Source organism: Pan paniscus, chromosome 10 (assembly GCF_029289425.2).
Source record: "Pan paniscus chromosome 10, NHGRI_mPanPan1-v2.0_pri, whole genome shotgun sequence".
NCBI classification, from domain to species: Eukaryota; Metazoa; Chordata; class Mammalia; order Primates; family Hominidae; genus Pan; species Pan paniscus.
This window is the reverse complement of record NC_073259.2, coordinates 13,763,290-13,787,282: the sequence shown is the minus strand read 5'-3', so window position 1 is coordinate 13,787,282 and position 23,993 is coordinate 13,763,290. Positions and strand designations below refer to the sequence as shown.

General features: G+C 41.2%; 3 protein-coding genes across 15 annotated transcripts in view; 2 read left to right on the top strand and 1 right to left on the bottom strand.

Annotated features, from left to right (window-relative positions):
• The window catches only part of FAM90A1 (family with sequence similarity 90 member A1), a 22,540-nt gene extending 3,036 nt beyond the window's left edge, over nucleotides 1-19,504 (top strand). For both annotated transcript variants that reach the window (XM_055095346.2, XM_034935296.3), the window contains one exon: nucleotides 641-19,504. In XM_055095346.2, coding sequence (XP_054951321.1) covers nucleotides 641-1,603 — 963 coding nt within the window. In that variant the 3' untranslated portion in view covers nucleotides 1,604-19,504. The remainder of the gene's footprint in view (nucleotides 1-640) is intronic.
• The window catches only part of LOC117974331 (putative glycosyltransferase ALG1L2), a 61,975-nt gene that overhangs the window by 11,932 nt on the left and 26,050 nt on the right, over nucleotides 1-23,993 (bottom strand). The gene's annotated exons all lie outside the window — the stretch shown is intronic.
• On the top strand, nucleotides 16,712-23,993 carry LOC129393491 (beta-defensin 109). The gene is made up of 2 exons (XM_063592975.1): nucleotides 16,712-16,769; nucleotides 23,706-23,993. Exons 1-2 carry the CDS (start codon nucleotides 16,712-16,714, stop codon nucleotides 23,909-23,911), a joined length of 264 nt encoding a protein of 87 aa, XP_063449045.1. The 3' UTR covers nucleotides 23,912-23,993.

Sequence of the window (23,993 nt, the reverse complement as noted above, 5' to 3'; positions counted from 1 at the left end):
TCTTTTTCTCCTCTAGGTCACCCTGGTTGATTTCCTTTCAGCTTCCCGTCTGCGGGAGGGAATCGGGGAACCCCTCTTTCTTGCCTTCTTGGGGTCAGGGACTCCACGATCCTTCCAGGTCAATTTGATTCCAGGCGAAGGCATCTGAAGATGCCGTATTTCCTGTTGCTTTCTTTCTGTCCAATTATGGCAAGCCTGCCAACAACACGTTCCTAGCGGCATGAGGAAATTAGTCCCTCAGAGGCCCCAAACGTGGAGAAGGCTAAACCCAGGAACATGCATATGTTCAGAGAAGACGTCCTGAGTACCCTTGAGCCACCAACCTGCCTTCGGAAGGGCATCAGTCGGTTCCACTTCATGGAAGGCTGAGTGGAGGCGCTTTGATCCAGCTAATGCCTAAGACGCAATCTTTTGAACAATGGTGTGCTTAGATCAGCTACACATAGCTCGAGAGCGCATCTTTCATGTTTCTTGTCCTGATCAGCACTCAGGTGGAGGGTCTGTCCCTACTTCCAAGGACCGCCTGTCGATACTGTACTAAGAATTTCATGGCGTGTGCACGTGGTCTTTGGATGTGGTTGATTTTCATGTTGGCTCCATGCTGAGGAACTTCTAACCTGTGTTGTTTCCTCTCTTTCAGGTTGCAAGCGGGCCAATGCCGGTCCACACAACCAGTAAGAGGCCGCGCGTGGACCCTGTCCTCTCTGATCGCTCAGCTACCGAAATGTCTGACAGGGGCTCCGTCTTAGCTTCACTGTCTCCCCTCAGAAAAGCCAGTCTGAGCTCCTCCTCAAGTCTTGGACCAAAGGAAAGACAGACAGGGGCTGCGGCCGACATCCCTCAGCCTGCAGTCAGGCACCAGGGCCGCGAGCCTCTCCTCGTGGTGAAGCCGACACACAGCAGCCCTGAGGGTGGCTGCCGAGAAGTTCCCCAGGCTGCCTCCAAAACCCACGGCCTGCTCCAGGCCATCAGCCCCCAGGCACAAGACAAACGTCCTGAGGTGACCTCACAGCCCTGCCCACCAGCCGCCACACACAGCTTGGGCCTAGGCTCCAATCTCAGCTTCGGGCCAGGAGCCAAGAGATCTGCCCAGGCTCCGAATCAGGCTTGCCTGAACTTCCCCAAGAAACCGAGACAGGGTCCCTTCCAGATCCCCGAAAGCGCCATCCAGGGAGGTGAGCTGGGGGCCCCGGAGAATCTCCGACCTCCGCCAGCCGCAACCGAACTTGGACCAAGTACGTCGCCCCAGATGGGCACGAGGACACCCGCCCAGGTGCTTAGCGGCAACCGGCAGCCTCTGCACAGCAGACCTTGCCTGCCTACTGCCCAGGCCTGCACCATGTCCCATCACCCAGCGGCCAGCCATGATGGGGCCCAGCCTCTCAGAGTGCTCTTTCGGAGACTGGAAAACGGACGCTGGAGCTCCAGCCTCCTGACGGACCCCTCATTTCACTCTCCTGAGAAGCCGGGAGCCTTCCTCGCTCAGAGCCCTCATGTGTCAGAGAAGTCTGAGGGTCCCTGTGTTCGTGTCCCACCGAGCGTCCTCTATGAGGACCTTCAGGTTCCCTCCTCCTCAGAGGACAGCGATTCTGACCTAGAGTGAGACTGCAGGTGGCAGGGGCTCCTTGGCCTCCAGCTCCCGTGACTTGAAGGGGACTGTGGGACTGAGGAGCGCAGAGCAGAGAGCAGACTCTGTGCGGTGACTCCGAAGCTCCCCGGCTGTGGCGCTTCTGTGGATGTGGGAGCCCAGGCCAGGCAGGGAGCAGATGCAGGGACCCTGCCCCGTTGAATTCTGGTGAGGGACGTTGTAGTTCGCGTGGTTCTCCGGAAACGCGCCAGGAAAAGCTTCCGTGCCAGTGATTCGTTGCCTCAGAAACTGCGTGACGCGCAGAGTCAGACTTCCGCTGGGACGTCAATAGGAAACTGGGGAATTACTGTGTATTTGCTCTCTAGACGACTGAATAAGGAAAAAGCTAGGGAACCCTGAGAGGTGCAGCCCTTCCGCTGTGCCCCGCCCTGAGAGCAGTGTTTCGGACGCTGGGAAGCGTGCTGTGCAAAGCGCTCTCGGGGTCTTTCCTCAGCCTCGAAAACTGGGCTCTGGAATGCCTTTGTAAATAGGTGTGTTGAATTTGTTTTGAAGTGAATAAAATTCTCAAAAAGATGACATATTGTCTTTTGACTTTCATTCCGTGTTTGTGTTTAACTGATTTTCCAAGTGAAGGGGTGGCCTGCCCCTCCACACCTGTGGGTGTTTCTAGTCGGGTGGGATGAGAGACAGAGAAAAGAAATAAGACACAGAGACAAAGTATAGGGAAACAACATTGGGTCCAGGGGACCAGCACTCAGCACACCAAGGACCTGCACCGGCACCGGCCTCTGAGTTCCCTCAGTTTTTTTGATTATGATTTTCATTACTTCAGCAAAAAGGAATGTAGTAGGAGAGCAGGGTGATAATAAGTAGAAGGTCAACAAAAAAAACATGTGAGCAAAAGAATCTATATCATAATTAAGTTCAAGGGAAGGTACTATGCCTGGACGGGCACGTAGGCCAGATTTATGTTTCTCTCCACCCAAACATCTCAGTGGAGTAAAGAATAACAAGGCAGCACTACTGCCAACATGTCTCGCCTCCCGCCACAGGGCAGCTTTTCTCCTAGCTCAGAGTTGAATAAATGTACGATCGGGTTTTACACCGAGACATTCAGTTCCCAGGGGCGAGCAGGAGACAGTGGCCTTCCTCCATCTCAACTGCAAGAGGCTTTCCTCTTTGACTAATCCACCTCAGCACAGACCCTTTACAGGTGTCAGGCTGGGGGACAGTCAGGTCTTTCTCATCCCATGAGGCCATATTTCAGACTATCACATGGGGAGAAACCTTGGACAATACCCTGCTTTCAAGGGCAGAGGTCCCTGCGGCTTTCCACGGTGCATTGTGCCCCTGGTTTATTGAGACTAGAGAATGGCAATGACTTTTACCAAGTATACTGCTTGTAAACATTTGGTTAACAAGGCACGTCCTGCACAGCCCTAGATCCCTTAAACCTTGATTTTATACAACACAGGTTTTTGTGAGCTCCAAGTTGGGTCAAAGCGGCTGGGGCAAAGTGGCTGGGGCAAAGCTACAAATGAACAACATCTAAGCAAAGCAATTGTTTAAAGTACAGGTCTTTTTCAAAATGGAGTCTCTTATGTCTTCCCTTTGTACATAGACACAGTGACAGTCTGATCTCTCTTTCTTTTCCCTACATCCAAGGGCTTGAAAATTTCTTGACTTGTTCTCAATCCAAATCGTTATGTCTCTGAAACAGAGTTGACTGAGGGGACCGCAGGGCTGGGCAGGACCTTTGACTTCGTATACATCCACAGGAGCAAGAAAACCTCAGCCCCACTCTACCAACACACACCTAGTAAAATTCCGCCAACTGAATCTCACGCACGCTAACACGTGGGGAGCGTTGCTTGCACCACGAGTCCCCATTTGGCTCAACCGCCGATGCCAAGTGTGTGGTTCCAGTTGCGACGGCCCCCCGTGAAGTGGCTTCCAGATGTGCGAATGAACCAGGCAGAGTTTCACTGGCCAAATAGAGCCCAGCAAAGCTGAAGTTAACTCCCAGATTTGGGATGTACTTCAGAGGTAAAACATTCATCCCATCTTCTTTCCAGATGTCTGACACCGGGCCTTTCCATGGTTCTTCCCCTGATCCTAAGAGTAGCTGAGGTAGAGACTCACTGAAAGATCTAGGCAGGGATATCCCATCATGCCCAGGCTCTCTCCATTCTCTGACCTGGGAACAACTCTGAGCAGGATTCCACATCTAGGAGGCCTCGGAACTGAGCGCGATTTTCTGAGACACACCAAATGGCTGCTCCCTTTCCGCCGCTGTTGAGGGTCGTTATCTTGATTATCCAGATCACCTAGAAAGTATCCGTATCCAGAATCAATAAGATCAACTCTCTGCTCCTCTGACAGCAGAAGGAGCAGGACCACAAGGAACCAAAGAGCGTGGAAGGAAACGATGTGACAGGAAAGCTCAGAGAACGGCCACAGGGGGTCGTCAGCAGGCCTTCCAACCTGAATCATGAATAATTAATGAAGCGCAAATCAAAGGGGAATCGAGTTTCAGCCGGTGCAATTCATCCAACGGGAGACCGCCGGAGGGCCAACACGATTGAGAAACTGGGAGTCGGGTGCTGTGTCAAGTGGGACGCGACTGGTTCCAAAGCTCAAGAAGACCTTGGGTCACTTGGGCTACATGAGAAAACGCCCCAGTGTGCTGGTTCAGCATTCCGACTCCTGCCTGTCTCTTCCCGTCCAAGGAACACCGACCCTAACTCGTGCAGCTGCAGATGACCATGGGCAGAATTAGGGGACGTGGCACAAAAGTTCACCGACACGGGAGTTCCACAGAAGGTCCGGTGGATCTTCGCAAATCCAGAGACATGGCAATGGGACCCAGGGAATTAGAGCCTCACAGGCACCTGGGAGACTTTTCAGGCATAATGCCTAGAGTCGCAAGACGAGCTGAAAAAGGAGCCAGGCACTGAAGGACAAAGCGGTGTTGACTTTCTTCATCTGTGTTTCCCAGTTCGGTCCAATTCACTGTGGTAGAATTCATGTATTTATTTTCCGTCGGCTTGTATTTGCAAACTTTTGATGTTATTGATTTTTGGTTGGAGAGTTTCGGTTTGAAAAAGTAGATATTCTGAAGATGGAGGTTGTCCAAGATTGTATCTCAAGGTGAGTCTACTTGATGCCAGCGAAGCATACTTTGACATATAATGCATATGTTTGAATTATATTTTGTCTTTTTTACCACATTTTAAATCACTTCGTGAAAAATGTCAGAGTTAGATACACCAATGTTAAATTTCTCATCACATGTCCAGAGGCACTGTAAAATGCAGTCTAGAATGCAAAATTCCCAGCCACTTCTATGTGGAACTTTCTGCAGAGTGGGATTGTATCCAGCGTTTTCAGAGGGCGCAGGTGTGGTACGAGTTGGTCCTTGGCTTCCTGCTGAAGTTGGAATCCTGCAGATAGCGTAGGGGCGGTTTCAGCCTGTCCCTTCTTTCCAAGTCATCACTAACCTTTCCTGAGCCCCCGTGGGGACTCAGAACTTATCTAGAGTCACAGGCCGGCCTGGGATGCTGCCCTTGAGCCTTTGTGCTGTCCATGATGGTTCCATGCCACTGATCTGCTGGGACACATTCTGCAGAGGGATGGGCTGGCAGGAGCTGTCCCTGCCTTTCTGAAAATCAGGGAGATTTCTGGTGTCTGAAGCCACATAGAAATATCTGTGGAGTCTCAGGTAGGCCAGGGATGCCATTCACAGGCTCCTATTCTTCCTCTTAATGGCAGCAAGAGTGATTTCTGAGTTTCCTAATTGACTTCGAAATAATTTTGTTGATTTTGTTGTGACAAAGACCACTCCTCTTTCTGTGGCATCCAGTTCACCTTTAGGGTTTTTTGGGATTATGTGGAAACTCTTGCATTTTTCCAGAGCCTCACTTCATCGTGGATGTTCTCAGGAATGCACGAGCTGATCCCTGCCTTGGTGGCATCTTGAAACATTGAGGGAGGCCCCTTAGGTTCAGGAGGCACCAGGAGGTCCATCAGGAATTGAGAGGGCATGCGTCTGCCCATCTGTAGCTGGAACTTCTATTTGCCTTCAGAATGCAGATTCTTCCTGAACTAATAAATTATCTTCATCTTGGTGTAAGTAGCCACAATATAATAATTCATAGTAACTATATTAATAAATATAACTGAACATCAACAATGAAGATAATAATGACAATGTTAATTATTATAATATTAATAGTAAAAATAAAACAATGGCATTAGAGATTAGAGATTCCCCTAAGTGAAGGACAATATACAGATATAGAGACACATGAGTTGTTTGGACTCAGAGTCCAATGAAACGTGTTCCTCAAAGGCAAAGGACAAGCAGCATAAGGAAAACACAAAGTTCATGGATGACCACATGGGCTACCTTGGAACTCATGTGGAAACACTGCAGGCAAAGTGTACCTGGTACTGGGACTGCCCAGCAGCCAGCCCCCACCCACCTTCATGAGGTAGGACAGCAGGATAATGGGGAAGGGGTCCATGCAAGGGATGCAAGGCTCGTGTCACACCTGATTCAAAGAAGCACTGCTTCTGACATATGTTTATCTCCTAACACTGTGTCACCTCTAACTGCCTGGCTCCATGTCTGCCATCTGTTCTTCTTAGGTCACAGGAGGGACAGACATTACTGTCCACCTATCTGCATACAGAGCCATTGGAGGCCATTACCCTTGTTGCTTCCTCTTTGGAAAGGGGCAACATACATGGCAGATGCCATTCTCTGTCTCTTTGGAAACCTTTGCCAGCACATTTAAGGTTTTCTTCAGCCACAGAAAGCCACCTGCTTCGAAGTCTCATCCTCCACAAGTGGCAAGCACACAATCATTAATGGAGGCAAGGGGTACATAGGCTTTGCCATTTGATTCAGTTGGGACAAATAGGGGAGGACTTCTTAGCTCTACAGCTCTGTCCATATGGCCAGGTGACAATGTCAGGCTGCACTGCCATTAGACTTGTCCCTTTGCACATAAGGCTTCCCTCCAATCCTTTCCACAGATGTGGATCCTGACATCACTTCCTAATAAACATCGTGCACACTAAACTTCATCTATATCCAGTTCCCTGGGAACCAAACCTGTGACAAAAGTGAAAAGTTTCTAGGGAAAATAGGGTTTCCTCATCAGACAGGAATCAAATGCTGCTGAGCTAGAAAATAAAGTCAAGTCTAATGCCTCTCATGATTTTTTTTATTAGGACATTACTACTGCCAGCAAGAATTATGTGCATCAATTTGTGGGGACAAACATCATATTGGAGTGGGATGAGGTTGTTGTGGGTTGAGGAGAAATGCTGATGAATGGACTTTATCCTCAACTTGGATTCCGGAGAGGACATAAAAACAGCTGGAAATAAAAGGTGTCCGAAAACATTTTTCTGGTTTTTCAAAACTTCAAATTTCAGGTTGGGAGACACTGTATGTTTAAATTCTAAAGGGATGTAGCATACTGAGAAGAAATAACTATAGAAAAAGTGTCTATTTTATGAATAATACAATTTATGGTATGACAGGAGACCAAGGGACATAACACAATTTTGGAGTTAAAGAAATTAACAGACATTCTCGATAATTCCTCAGCTATTATGGCAGAGATGCTGGGACAATGGATGTCCATGTAGCAGTACTTTTTTTTTTTTTTTCTGGGAGACGGAGTCTCACTCTGTAACCAGGCTGTGCTGCAATGGCGCAATCTCGGCTCACTGCAACCTCTGCCTCCCGAGTTCAAGCAATCCTCCTGCCTCAGCCTCCCAAGTAGCTGGGACTGCAGGCACATACTACCACACTCAGCTAATTTTTGTACTTTTAGTACAGATGGGATTTCACCATGTTGGCTAGGATGGTCTCAGTTTCCTGATCTCGTGATCTGCTTGCTTTGACCTCCCAAAGGGTTGGGATTACAGGTGTGAGCCACCATGCCTGGCCCTTGTGGCAGTACTTTTGAACTTAATGGCTGAAAGCATCCACCTCCAAACTTATGTATTATATCTGCAAAGGAGTACAAACCATGTGATAAATTTTAAAGGGAAGACAAGCCTGTGGGAATTCAACAGCCATGGCAATGTTTTGAACTTCTTTTTATTAAACATGTAAGAAGTAAGTGAAGTTCAAGACCTAACAGAATTGCCAGGAATTATCTGAGGAATTACCAAGATGACCATAGACACTATGAAATCCTTATGATGTCCTCTGCTGGAGTTTCCTCCTACAGCCAGCGATTTTAAGCAAGAAGCAAATGTCTCTGCAGGGATAAAAATTCAACCCAAATGTACTATTCAATTTTAAATGAGATGACAATAAAATTATGTGCTATATAGCAACAACTTTTTTTTTCTTTCAGACAGAGTCTTTCTCTGTTGCCTAGGCTGGAGTGCAGTGGGGCACTCTTGGCTCACTGCAATCTCTGCCTCCTGTGTTCAAGTGATTTTCCCACCTTTTTCACAATGTATCCTTATCCTCAAACTCATCCTCCTAAGTAGCTGGGATTATAGGCCTGTGCCACCATGTCTGGCTGATTTTTGTGTCAGCAAAATTATTTCTGGGGTGGAGAGTTAGGAATCTTTTTTCTCCCACACCCAAAAACATGTTCTCCAAATGATCTGTCAATAGAAATAACTGATACCTATATTTGCTAACCTACCTTTTTCTTTCTTTAAATTCAGAACTAGAGTGGGGAAAAGTGATATTAAGAAGGTTCTCTTAATTTTCAGCACAAGTTATGGGCTAGGCACTGTGCTAGGTGCTACAGATATGCACTAATATACCCACAACCGTTTTGCCTTATTGCCTTCTATCTTCTAATAATGCACCAAAAGAAAAGTATAGATTAGATTTTTATTTTTTTGAGATGGAGGTTAATTCTGTCACCCAGGATGGAATGCAGAGGCGGGATCTTGGCTCACTGCACCTTCTGCCTCCTGGGTTCAAGTGATTCTCCTGCCTCAGCCTCCTGAGTAGCTGGGATTACAGGCACGTGCCACCACACCCAGAAAATTTTTGTATTTTTCGGAAAGACAGCTTTCATCATGTTGGTCAGGCAGGTCTCAAACCCCTGGCCTCAAGTGATCCACCTATCTTGGCCTTCCAAACTGCTGGGATTACAGTCATGAGCCATAGTGCCCGGCCAAAGAGAGTAGCTTTAAATAGAAAATATGAAACTAAAAGAAACGTATGCTCATCAATTTTATGCTGTATTTGGCCAGGTGCAGAAGATCGACTTGTAGTAATGTAAGGGAATAAGGTCAATTCACATCTAATTGTTTGGACAAGTCACCAGAAATCAAAAGTTGGAGGAGTTGTATCTTTTGAGGTGGGTTGCACAGGCAAGCAGCAAGTTGCTATCTCTCCAAAGTCCTAAACTGTTCTATTTGTCCTACTGTGGAAAAATGAGTCTTCAACTTGATTTCAATTTATATAGGAAAATGCTCAATAAAACTAATAAGGGCTACATTCCAGGACACAGCCAGACCACACATATACTGAACCTTGATTCTAGAGACACCTCCTGTTCAATGTAATTGGATTTTCAAGACAACAAAAATATAACTCTGACACAATATTGGAGAGCCAAAAGGAAAGGACATTTTGGGTTGAAATTTTTTCTTTTAAAAATGTGTCCTTGAGTTCTATTAATAATAGCTGAAGCCTGGGAACAGCTCAAATGTCTATTGAGAGGAAATTGATAAATTATATGCATATTATAGAGTAATATTTATCAATAAATGGGAATAATCAACTCTATGAATCGACATCATGATCATGGATCAATATAATCTTTCTAACCCCGAGTGAGGAAAGCTAAGCTAAAAAGTGTCCTATAATATAAATAAATGTATACAAAATTCTAGAACAGACAAACCTAATATAAGCTAAAAAAGTTCAGAAAAGCCAGGTGCAGTGGCTCATGCCTGTTATGTCAGCACTTTGTGAGGTGGGTGGATTGCATGAACTCAGGAGTTCAAGACCAGCCTGGCCAACATGCTGAAGCTACCCCATCTTTACCAAAAATACAAAAATTAGCCTAGTGTGGTGTGGTATGCAGGAACAGAAAACCAAATATTACATATTCTCATGTATAAGTGAGAGCTAAACATTGGGTTATACACTGTTTAGCTCTCACTTATATGGAAACAACAGACACTGGAGATTCTTAGAGGGAGAAGGGAGGGTTGGGTGCAAGGCCTGAAAAACTACCTATTGGGTATTATGTTCACTACATGTGTGATGAGATCATTCATACTCTAAACCTCAGCAGCACACAATACATCCATGTAACAAACCTGCACATGTATCCTCTGTGTCTAAAATAAAAATTAAAAACGTAAAAAATGAACAAAGATATATGAGCAGTCATTTGTCAAAAAAGGAGATACAAACGGACAACATATATAAAAACAATTCTTACCCTCTCTAGTCATCACGGGAATGCAAATGAAAACAACCAAGAAATACTACCTCACACCTGTTAGAATAGCTATTATCAAAAAGATGGACGATAACAAGTGTTGGTAAGGATGTGGAGAAAAGGGAACCTCTGTATACTGGTGGTGGGAATGTAAATTAGTATGGCCACCTTGGAAAATCGTATGGAGGTTTCTCAAAAAATTAACAATAAAAATACCATTTTGCTCCAGCAATCCCACTTATTTTATATATAATATATATATCCATATATATATAAATATATATATAGGAAGTCATTGAAATCAGTATGTGAAAGAGATATCTGCGCTCCTATGTTCCTTTCAGCACTGTTCACAATAGTCAAGATCTATGAAGAAGTCATACATGTTATCATTCATTCATGGACGGCTGAATTAATGTTATATATATATATGTACAATGGGATATTATTCAGTATTATATAATAATGAAACCCTGTCATTTGTGACAACATTGATGGATCTGAAGGGCATGAAGTCATGTGAAATAAACCAAACACAGAATGACAAATACTGTATGATTTCACTTGTATTTGAAATCTCAAAAAAAAAAAACTCAAGCAGAGGGTAGACTGGCCAGGAGCTGTGGTGCAGGTAAGTGTGTAGGTGTGATTATAGTACAAAGTTTTAGATATACCACATAAATAAGTTCAGGAGGTCTAATTTACAGCATAGTGCTTATAGCTATGAATACTGTATTGCATACTTAAAATATAATAGGAGGGTGAATTTTATGTTAATTATTCTTACCAATAAAAATAATAATTAGAATGGGAGGGAGAACTTTGGGAGGTGATGAATATGTTTATAATCTTGATGGCAGTGATGCTTTCACAATGTACCCTTATTCTCAAACTCACTGAGATATACACATTAAATAGGTACAGCTTTTTGAATGTAATCATGTCTCAACAAAGTGTTTTTAAGGGGGGTTGGTTAAAAAATTTAAAAAGGAAGGGTAGATGTTCCTTTGCCCTTCTCTCATGCCTTTTTTCTCCCTGCTGTCTAGAATTCAGAAATAATAGGTGGGAATTTATCAGCCAAACTAGGACCTTTTCTAAAGTATAGCAGAGCAGAGAGCTGGAAGGGACCTGCATCCCTAATGATATTAGAAAGTATCTGTACTAGCCCTGAATGGTATAACTACAGGTTAATTTTAAGTGAAAAAGAAATCAACTTCTGCCTTGTTTAACCAAACTTATTCAGGCATTAATTTTATAAACATGTAGAGAATACATACTCCTTATGAGCAGAAACAATGTTTATGCCATATGGTCCATGATGGGTGTTCAATAATGTGTGATGATAATAATGAAGACAATAGTGATAAATAAAAGAAAATAAAAAGCAGTGAAACAAAGTGGTTTAATAGCTATACATAGTTATTTTGTTGAAAGATTCTGCTGCTAATATTTTTCAATATTTTTGTATGCTGGTACAAGTAAGGAAATTTACATTGTCTAATAAAAATTATTTATTAATTTATGAAACAGTAAAAATTTCATAGAATGGGGCTAAGAATCTGCATTGCAAACTAACTCTTTCAGTTGATTTTATGCACAGTAATTATTGAGAATCCCCTTATCTAGATCCAACGGATCTGGACCTACATAGGTGCTATCAAGACTTAAGGAAGAAAATTTGCCTGACTCTATCCATACCTCCAGTTAGTAATAGATCTAGAGATTTAGAACTGAAATCCAGACCTCCTGCTTCCATGTGCAGTGACTTTTCACTGTCCTGTTTTGCTTCACTTGATGAAGAGGATTTGATAATAAATGACCACATGATTCAACTCCTCCTCAGCTCTGAGGAATATAGCCCTGTCCTGGCAAACAAGAAGCTCCTGCAGTAGTAGAGGAGGCAAATATACGTTCACTAATCTAACATACAAGGCAGTAGGCACTGTACCATAAACAAGGCACTGTGGGGGTTCAGACCAGGGGCTAAGTGGGGATTAATAGGGCTAGTAAAATCTGGGAAGTGTTCACTAACAAAATGTCTAATCATTAACTAAACTAAAAGGTTTCTCAACATGGCCTAATTAATTGTAACTTAATATAAATGGTTGTTTGTCCATAAACCTTAATCTTTTGCCAAAATATTTGTAGCTTATGTTCCCATTTAACAAGGTTTTCTGGTCAAAACTGTGCACCCACATCATTCTAATGAACTTAGTGTCCAATAAAACATGGACTCTCAGTCGTCCCATGAAGGTAATTTTGTGTGCATAGTACATCTCTGTGAATATGCCTAATGAGGTATGGAAGGACACTTATTATCCAAACAGAGACATTCCACTGGTGCTAGAGAGCCACAGACGGAAGTTTTCTCTGCCTACTGGAAATAAAGCCAAGCTTTCTTCTTTCCTCAGCCGTGAGGATTGCTGTCCTCCTCTTTATCATTCTCTCTTTTTTTTTTATGAGCCAAGCTCCACCAAATAACAAGATAAACTTTGTGTAAGACTTGGTAAGAGTAGAATGTCTGACACCTTATGGTGCTATAACACTCAAAGCAAAAGCAAAATCGCCTAGGACCAGAAAAGGGAGTCACATAGGAAATCTAGAAGACCTGTTGGCTGAGAGACCTGCAGCCTCATAGTTCATTAGCTCTCCATAGCAACTCTCACATGAAATGAAGTCAGTGGTGTTTCAAGTGCTTGAAACCCTCTTTACTCTACTTCTAAATGTGAATTAATTAGGCAAGTTTACTAGCAGTTACTAGACCTCAAAAGCAAAATAATCAGGCATTATTCTACTAAATATTGGTCTCCATAACTCCTCTATTTTCTTTTGGAAAAGTTAGTTAGTCTAAGACATTTGGCATAAAGTCTACGCCAAAGCTTTGGTGGGGTCAGCCAGGAAGGATTCGTGGGGGTCTCCTTGGAAATATTGCAATAATCTAAGAAATCTTCAACCTATTGCCCCTCAGTACTGTTGGTCCCCTGTACTGGACTTTTCCCCTTAAGTTTGATTCCATTTCCTAACATTATCCTTCCCTCTTCCTCCTCAGCAACTAGTCTTCTAAATTAGAACTTAAACACAATGACCAGATATGACCCTGCAACAGAGCATGCCCTTCTGCATTGAGCATGCAATCATGAATCACAGGTATAAGACCCCTTGAACAGACATGGTTTTGGTGATTCTGTGTAGGACTTATTGCTTTTACCCAAGAAGATGATCAGGCATCCTAAGTAGATCAGAAAATTTTCTGGAGCTCTTGAATGTGTATAGGCAAGAAAGATTAAGCAACCTGTTGCCTTATATGAGGCAAACTATCTTCTCATATTTTCTTTTGAATTCAGGATTTCAAGGTTGGGGAAGGAGTGGGAAAGTAGCCATGGACATGTGAGAATGTGGATGATCCTTGTACATTGTCAGGGATGGTCAAATTCTATGCTTTATGTTGTTTGCTAAAAGACACTTTCCAAAGTTTTCAACAGAAAATATGGTGGCACACATGCCTATTCTTGGTGAACCCAGACTTTTCTATCTAGTCTGTGATAGTAAATTTAAAAGGACGGCTTAGGGTAAATGAATCCTTCAAGTTATAAAGGTGAAGGGCAGTTTTTGGGCAATTCCCATTTTGCTGTAGGAAAACTAATCTGGAAGAAGTAAAAGGGAGAGATTGAAGTGGAGAGAACGGAGATGGAAAATGAGTTCAGTTGATCAAATTTTTGTTAAGCGCCCACTGTATGTGGGGCCCTTACAAGGAAACAAGCAGACAAAGAACAAAAGCATGTGATGGCCTTGCTCTTAAGAAGCCCGAGGCCAGTCACCTGGATTGCTACATACCAGGAAGACGTCAACAAGCCCCTACAATACAGCACTGGCATAGGATGAAGAAGAGGTTTCTTTCTATGACATAAATAGCACACAACCAAAAAAGAAAGCCAAAAGATACACAAGGCTCGAAAACCTAAGGCACCAACCCTTAAAAGATCTGATTGTTGGTGGTGACTTTGGAAGGAAAATTATTATTAGGATTATTTTAGTACTAAGAGTTTCGAGCTGTCTATCCAAGATTGTCATCTGCACCTCTGCCTTAGGTAATACTGGGTGTGTGTGTGTGTGTGTGTGTGTGTGCGCGCGTGTGTGTGTGCCTTTGCATATGTTTGAAATATATTCTGTATCCCACATTCCACATAGGTTTGGGGCTGATCTGAAACTATACTCTTAGGGATGGGGTTAAGCTACTCTATCACATTGTGAAGAGTTGATATGTAAGAGACTCTTAACCTTTTATAAATTACCTTTAAAATGTTTCCTTTTCTGTGAAGGGAAGAATAAGAATTTGTAAACAAATGCAAAAATATCTTTAACTAAACAAAAGAACAGTTCGTTAGCCTTGTTATGATTAGCAGAGAGGATAGCTGCAGACACTGTAAAATCACTCAGCAACAAGATTTGACAAAACCTTAAATATGGCTCTATTTTTCCTGTTTTATAGAGGAAAATATTAAGGCTCTGGGAACTGAAGTGCTTTTCCCAACAGTGGAGTAAATGTCAGAGTCAAGGCTGGGTATTACATCCCAGCTTTCCCTATACATTCCACCCTATGGTTCTGTTGTGCTGTTCCTTTGTGTGACTCCGTAAAGCCTGGTTAAATGTGATACCATATCAAATTGTGTTAACTCAGTAGCACATAACACCAGGGAATTGATTTATAAGATTTTTATCCTGGTGGCGTTGCTGAAGACCCATCTGATGAGTAGTTATCAAGTAGTCATCCTGGCTAAATATATGGGTTTGATTTTTAATTTTGAAAATGAAAAATATTTTAAAATATATGTCTTACATCCATGTCCCAGGAAATTCTAATCAAGTTTTAAAACTTCCAAATTTAGATAAACTAAAGGTTTTTTGTTTTAATTTTCTTTCTATGAAAATAGAAGAAACTAATTGGATAGAACAGCACAGCAGAAGCATTACTTATAGCCAAAAATGGGATACAACAAGACTGAAGAAGAAAATGCAAGACAGTGCTTAAAAAAGCAGTCTAATGAAAAGTGAGGTCTCCTCTGGATGTCCTTAGGTAGACATTGCAGCAGAACTGTAAAGTTTTTCTGGAAGGGTGGGGAAGAGAGGAGGAAACAGAGAAGGGGCAAGAGGAGAAAATAGAATGAGGCTCAGAATACCAAGCCTTAGTGCTGTCCCTATCGCCTTCCTCGCTAGATCACTGGGTGATCCTGGGCAAGTTTCTTCCTTTCCCTCAGCTCATTTCCTCATCTGTAATGTAAGTGACTAGACAAGATAGCCTATGATGTTCATTGTAACTCTAACTTTTCTTCCCAAAGCAAATAGCTGGAAAAGACACTGTGCTTACAATATGCAACAAATAAAAACAAAAGATTTTTTAAAACCCCTAGTGTAACTTGAATTCTTACAAATAAGCAATGGTACATCATAATTTTACAAAGCCCTTTTGTGATCTCGTTTTTTTTTTTTTTTTTTTTTTTTTGAGACGGAGTCTCGCTCTGTCGCCCAGGCTGGAGTGCAGTGGCGCGATCTCAGCTCACTGCAAGCTCCGCCTCCCGGGTTCACGCCATTCTCCTGCCTCAGCCTCCCGAGTAGCTGGGACTACAGGCGCCCGCTACCACGCCCGGCTAATTTTTTGTATTTTTAGTAGAGACGGGGTTTCACCGTGTTAGCCAGGATGGTCTCGATCTCCTGACCTCGTGATCCGCCCGCCTCGGCCTCCCAAAGTGCTGGGATTACAGGCGTGAGCCACCGCGCCCGGCCTGTGATCTCGTTTTTAAAATCACGTCAAGTTTTATTTTACTTCATAATAAGATAATGGGAGATAAGTGTTAAATGGGTTCATAAAAGAATGTTTGTAAAAGACACAATAATCCAAAATAGGTAATTGTTATAATAGTAGTTCCCTTTACTGGGGGGGAACAGATAAAAAAGTGTTAGGGAAAGCTTCATAAAGTGGATTATATAGAATGTGCTTTAAAAGAGTTTGGTGTTTTATTGAGTGGGGAAAGAGCAATATGGGGAGTTATTGTTCAAGGGTTAAAGCTATACAAAATGAGTCAATTACAGAGATAGGCTCCAAAACATAGTACCTATAGTTAACAATGAGGTACTTTATATTTAACAATTTGTTAAGAGGGTCGATCTTAGGGGTTCTGAAAACAACAACAACAACAACAAAGGGACGTAGGAAACATTCGGAGGTGATGGATATATTATTACCTGGATATTGGTGTGGTAACAAGATAATATATATGTGCAAACTTGCCAAACTATATCCATTAATTATGTACTGTTTGTGTATAACAGTTTTACTTCAGTTCCTACTATATTGCCTGGCAAACAATAGATGTATAAAGTGAGATCAATGATTATTGCATGTGCATGTCAAAAATAATAAAGAAAGCAGGTGACAATAAACACATCCTGAATCTTTGGGAAATAAATAGCATTCACCTGCTTTCTCATCCATTGAGATATCACCACATTTATGTACTTGTGTGTCCCTGGAAGTTTCCTGTGGGAGATTTAGTTATTCTCTTTTCGTTAGGCTCTTCTGACCAAGAACAAATCACAGACTCAGAGAGCATCATAAAAAGGCCCAGACCCACGATGCCCAGAGACTCCAGGCTCAACCCACATTGATGCTGGCCCTTCAGCCATGAGACTCCATTTGCTTCTCCTTATTCTCCTTCTTTTTTCAATTCTCTTATCCCCAGGTAAGTTGGTAGCTGATTACTATAAGGTTCTGCAGATGAGAAGGCTATATCCCTGGCCAGACAAGATCCTAGAATCAGTCCTGTGGGTTCAAGAACCTAATATTTACAGCTTCACTAGGATTATAATAGGGAAAAATAGAAAAGAGACTCATTTAGCAGTAGCTCCTGTTGATAAGATTCCATCCATGTCTTTTGACCTAGTGAGTGGATATAATAATGGATGCTGCTGAAATTCAATCCTGTGAGAGGAAACTGCCTGCATATAAATTTCCATGCCCCACCAAGCATCTCAAGGTACAAAGTAAGGTTACAACAGGACATGACCTCAGTGAGATGCCTTTGCGGGACATGGAAATTTATATGTAGGCAGTTAGATCTGACAGGATTGAATTTCTATGGCATCTATTGTTATATTCACTTACTAGGTCAAAAGAGATGGATGGAATCCTATCAATAGGAGCTACTGCTAAATGACTGTTGACAAATCTGAAAGTTTTATTCTAAGAGACAAATGGAAAAATTATAATCCTAGAATAAGTGAAAATTATATGAGAGACTTTTCAAAATAAATTATGTTTTATGTGGTTATGAATACAAAATGATTTGCAAAGTGAAACTGAGGACCAGAAAGGAGAGTTAAAGGAACTTCAGACAAGTGAATTAATAAGGAGCAAAGACATCAAGAAGTGCTGCTCACGGTATATTACAGGTAACCACACAGAAATGGGTAACATTACTTTCAATATAAAAATGGCTAAAATTTAATGGGCTAAGAACGCATTTTGGGGGCTTTTGGAAAAAAAACAGCATAATAACCCTAAAGAAGATAAAGGGAAAATTATAAATACAAAATATAAATTAATGAAACAAATGAGAAAAAGCTAGTATTTTAAAAAATGCTCTTCAAAAAGTCTAATACACTTTATAATAACTTGGCAACACTGAACAAGAGAAAATGAGAACATGCTTAAAATAACTATTGCAGGAATGAAAGGTTAATATCAAAACAGATGTTTCAGAGATTCAAATAATTTTTAAATTCGTGTATTATATTCCCTCTTCGCTGTGTACTTGGGGATTTTCCTGTTGCAGTTCACTATATCATGACTGTGTCATCAATTTTGATGCTAGTAAATTATTACCATCAGCATACAAATATGCTGTTGTTTTTCTGATCTAAGAAAAAGAATGTCCTTGCTTTTCTTCTGATGCCAGCTGTCATCCCATTTTTTGCTCTACTTTTCAGCAAAACATCTTAAAATAGTTGTCCATACTCTCTGTCTTCAATTCCTCTCCTCTCATTGTTTCTTAAATATATCCCAATCAGGCTCTCTCCCCCTTTTTCGATCATGATATTGACACCACTTTTGTCAAAGTTACGAATAATCTCCACATTGCTAGATCCAATGATCATTTTTCACTACAACTTTAATTGGCCTATTAGCAGCACTTGACACAAATAATCACTTCCTTCTTCACAGTATAATTTCTTCACTTGGCTTCCAGGACAGCACATTCACTTGATTCTCAGCCTATCTCACTGGAGCTACCACTTCCGCTTCCTTTGTTTCTTCCTCATCTTTTTGCATCACACCTCCTATTGGAGAGCTCCAGAGCTCTGTTCCTGGTCCTCTTCTCTTCTCCCTCACCACACACTCTTTGGAGGGGCTCAGCAAGTCTCATCCCTTTAAATTCTCCTTTTGGACCTCCTTTTGAACTCCAGGCTTATAATAAATTATCCAACTGCATAACTGATATATCTACTTGGACACTTGATTTCAAAAGTAATATATATCCAAAACTGAACTCACGATTTTCCCTCAGAAACCTCTACATACAGATTTTCTCTTCTTGCAGAGTGCCATGGTCAGCATTGGAGCTTCTCTTAGCTTTCCTGTCCCCTTTCATCTTCAGCAAGCCTCTATCTCTGCACCTCAAGAATCTCTCAGGGCTCCCATCCCTTGCCCAACCACGGGCAGTAGCTGCCTCACACTCAGTGAAAGACCAGAGAATCTACTTCTCTCAGCTACCTGCCCTCCCCTGCCTTCAGACCTCATCAGGCCTCTCTTCTTATGCACCTGTGAGAAAAGAGAGTGAAGGGGGGATTCTCTCAGCTCCCCAACCCACTCCTCAGTAACAGAGGATTTTCCCCGATTCTCACAGTGCGACCTTTACCTTTCTCTGACCTCAAATTGCAGCAGTTCCTACATGCCTGTCCCTCAAAAGTGTCTCAGGTAGTTCTCCTGCTCTCCATCTGATCTTACCTAGGAGCACACAAGATAGGTCATGAAAAAACCATTAGTGGGGTCGGGCGCGGTGGCTCACGCCTGTAATCCCAGCACTTCGGGAGGCCGAGGCACTGTAATCCCAGCACTTTGGGATCACGAAGTCAGTGGCCAACACGGTGAAACCCTGTCTCTACTAATACAAAAAATTAGCAGGGTGTGGTGGCACGTGCCTGTAGTTCCAGCTACTCGGGAGGCTGAGGCAGGACAATCTCTTGAACCCTGGAGGCGGAGGTTGTATTGAGCCGAGATCATGCCATTGCACTCTAGCCTGGGTGACAGAGTGAGACTCCGTCAAAAGAAAAAAAAAAGGAAGAAAAGAGAGAAAGAAAGAAAGAAAGAAGGAAGGAAGGAAGGAAGGAAGGAAGGAAGGAAGGAAGGAAGGAAAGAAGGAAAGAAAGAAAGAAAGAAAGAAAGAAAGAAAGAAAGAAAGAAAGAAAGAGAGAAAGAGAAAGAAAGAAAGAAAGAAAGAAAAGAAAAGCATTAAAGCATTAGTGAGTGAGTGAGTGTGTTTGGGCCCCTACAGATGCTAAACTATCACGAGCCCACATTCAGCCTTTCGACATTTGCTTGAGGTTCACTTGTTTCCTTCTTATCTCCATCAAGGGCAGCTTTCTCCTGCTTCTGCTGCTGCAACTCAGGTACACACAAATCATCTGTGGATCCGTTCTTTTTTCAGTAGGGCTTCATTACTCTGAATTTAAGTTAATTAGCTTTTTTTGAGACCTCAGCTCTGTCTTTTAAAATGAAATCTATGATCTACAGATTATCCAGCTTATTCTCTTTGTCAGGGCAAGAGCATTTTTCTATAGCTTTCTAAACTCTAAACAAAAGTAAAAGTTCACTTCTTTTCAGAATCCCCCCATGTCAGAAAGTATTACTATTATCATCAGTTTAGTGATATTTATGGAATTCCAAGTTGACTCTGAGATCAGCTTTTGGGTTAAATTCTTTCTTCCTGATATATAGCCTTTGAAATTTTATTTGCTGCAGATCTCTTGATAGTGAACAATATTAGTATTTATCTGTCAATTTCATATTGTTATTTTTGTTCTTGAAAGACAGCATTACTGAGTACCCAATTCTATACTAACAGTTATTTTCTCTCAACATTTGTTGATACTAGTTTACTCATTTTTAGTTTTTGCTTTATTATAATAATCAGATAAATATTATTTCATTATAAATTGTCCTTTTTTCAATGTTTGTATGGTCTGGTCTTTGGTTTTAATGTTTTATAATTTATAATTTAACTAATGTGAATTTATTTTTATATCATCTGTTAGAAATACGTTCTTTGAATCCATGGATTTATACTTTTTCCTAATTTCTTTTTGAGACTCTCTTGAAACAGTGAATCCTCTTACACTTCTCTCCCCCCATATTTGAATTAAATAAATGTTAGAACTTGTGTTTCCATGCTACATTCTGGGTATTTCATTTAAGCATTTTTTTCTTTACTAATTATCCTGTTACCTATATCTAATATATCATTAATAACTTGCATTTATTTTTAAATTTTTTTTATTCAGACCTGCCTTTTTGTTTTGTTTTGTTTTTTTGGAGACAGAGTCTCACTCTGTTGCCCAGGCTGGAATGCAGTGGTGCAATCTTGGCTCACTGCAACCTCCACCTCCTGGGTTCAAGTGATTCTCCTGCCTCAGCCTCCTGAGTAGCTGGGACTACAGGTGCCCACCACCATGTTCAGCTAATTTATATATATATACACTTTTTTTTTTTAGTAGAGACAAGTTTTCACCATCTTGGGCATGCTGTTCTTGAACTCCTGACCTCGTGATCCACCCGCCTCGGCCTCCCAAAGTACTGCGATTACAGGCATGAGCCACCACGCCCAGCCAGACCTGCCCATTTTTTCTATCATCTATATTGTTTTACTATTGTTTTTACATCTTTGTAATAGTAGATTGTTTCTTTAAACAATTGATACACAGCTGCTTAATTATTTCTCCACATTGACAATTTCAATACATTTAGTTTTCAAGGATTTAAATGTGCTATTCATTTCATTAACTTTTATTCATGGTGTCTTGCTTACCTGATCATTTTTAATACTGAACTCATTGCTCATCCTTAATCTGCCATCATTCTATGGTCTGAAATGAGAATGCTATTATCCAAACTTCCTCTGTGAAACTGACTCAATGCTTTATCTCAATATAGAAGTTCCAGGATTAACGAACTGGAATTTCTGATGGCCCAAGAGTCAGTAGTACCACCGTTAGCATTGCTGATAATAGCAGATCTTCCCAGAAGATCTGGGAAACCCTCACACCCCTCCATCAGCTAGCCAATACAAAGTGCCCAGTGCTCAAGCTCCAGTTCACAGACTTTTTTTGTGTTTGAAAGAGGAGATATTTTGAGAACTTGCCTAACCGTTTTCAAGAATAGAAATGTTTCAAAGAGATCCTCTAAAATGTATTTGTTCGATAGCAGCAGTCATTTGAGAGCAGCTAACTTGCAGTCATGGCCAAAAGCCTAAATCTTTCTTTCATTCTAATCACACTTATATTGTATCTTTCGGAGATATCTCAGATTCAGATGTATTCATACTGTTCTATGATTTGGGACACTGCTATAGATTCTTCAAAATGTTACAACATTCCAATGGTATTTTGGGAGGTATAGAAGGAGAGGGAAAACAATGGGCTCAAGTCTCCCCTGACTTCTCTTCTTACAACATATTTCATTGTCCAAAACTTTTAGAACTATATTAATATAACATTGACAGTGGGTATTCTTCTTTTCCTTCTGATTTTAATAGGATTGAAGGAAGTGTTTTGCTATGAAATTGCTATATGGGTTGTAATCAGACAAATTTTGACTTTGTAAAGGCAATATTCTTCTCATTATTTTAAAATGTTTACCAGGATTCACAGTATTATTTTCAATTCTCCCCATTCAAAGGCATATTTAAATAACTTGATGAAAGGGGAATATTATATATGTTACTCTGCTACGGAAACAGAAAAACCACCACCAAATTGTATTCTAGATACTTTGTACACCAATTGCACCATCTTTTTTTATCTAAGACATTCGATTCTTCCACAGGTGGGAGCACATGAATTAGTATCATTTACTACTTGTAGTTTTCACTACAGACTTTCAGACTTATGGTGCCTAAAGGAAATAGAATGCTTCTAGCTGGGTTTAAAAGCTACAGATAAACAGAGGAAATATACACTATTTTGAAAGTACCATTTGAGTGTTATGTATGTATTTCAATATTATGTTGCTAATTTTAATTGTTCAAGGTTAAAGAGCTTAAACCTCCTCCTCATGCATTCCTGAATCATCCATTACTCCCACACATACATTGTTTGATAGAGCATAAACCTAAGTAAGTAAAGATGTGGCAAAATGAAAAAAAAAAATAATGTTTTATCATCCTCATCTAGGAATGGCATCAGTAGACAGATGTGAATAAAAGTAATGTGATTATAATTTTAAAAATCATATTTAATAGGATCCATTTATTATTAAATGAACATTAAATTACTTAATGTATAATAAATCCTTAACACAATGAAAACTCTTAATGCAGAGTGAGACCAAAATGAAGGTATTAACTGTTTTCTTCCTAATCCTTGCTTTAGTTGTTCTTTCCACCAGATCGTCACTTTATTTGAAGGATATTGTAATAGCACAAAGCCATCAGCTTTACCATTAGAGAGATCTTCATTAAATTATCTTTGTTGTAATAAAGGTCATCTGGAGGAAATACTGGTCTGAATACAATAATAAATGTTAAGCTTTCTAGTATTTTCCACTTTTAGACACAAATTGAAAGAATCATTTATAATGTCAAAAACACTTTTTTCTAACTAATCTATTCTATGACTAAGACACTATTAGCAATTAAAGTAGATAGATCAAATCTAAATGTGGAGAGAAAAAGTAATTTCTACTTATGTTTAAACAGATGAAAGCATGAATAAATTAAAAGCCTGAAATATTAGCTTGGGGGAATAACGTCACTTTCGGGGAGGAGGAGCAGGATATACCAGCCTTTAGCTCTACACACTCCCCCCAAGAAAAAAATATATAGATAGTTATGTACAAACCAAAATAGCTCTGGGAGGGTTCAAGGGACCATTTAAGAAACTATGGCAACACAGTGAAGCCAAAAAAAAAAAAAAGAGAGAGAAAGAGAGAGTGAAAGAAAAAAAAATAGCCATATAGAAAAAACAGCTGCTGAAATCTGCATACCTAAGATGCGAGAAACATCTTTTTGGCTAGAAACAAAAGCAGAAAGGGACTATCTGTATCAGCCACAAGGTGGAACCACCATGGCCCTCAGTAACCCACTCTGGCAGAAGACACTGGCATTTTTTGCCACTGGAGTAAGCAACATCCCTTTCTGACAGAAAACCCAGAGAAAAAGATGAAGATGTACCATCTCCTCCCACATCCCTTTTCCCCACCAAAAATGCAGTGACTGTTGGGCCAAACCAGGATTGGAACTGCTACCTTTCTTAAACTGCATATGTCTCTGACATATGAGCAGCAACCATTTCAAGAGCTCCCACATAAAAATGCTCATACTAAATTTATTCTGTTACTTAAGTGTGTTTATGGATTTGCATTCCATTTGTGGACTAACTATCTCACTGGATCTTCTTTCCTGCAGTAAGAGGTGGTTTGGGTCCTGCGGAAGGTCATTGTCTCAATTTGTCTGGTGTTTGCAGAAGAGATGTCTGCAAAGTAGTAGAAGATCAAATTGGTGCCTGCCGAAGAAGGATGAAGTGCTGTAGAGCATGGTGGATTTTAATGCCAATTCCAACACCACTTATCATGTCAGATGATCAAGAACCCCTTAAACGTAAGTTGAAATGAAACTAAGACAAAATAAAAATACATCAAAAGTGAAGTTATCTGCATCTAAGAATATTAAAATATACATATTAAGTACTTCCAT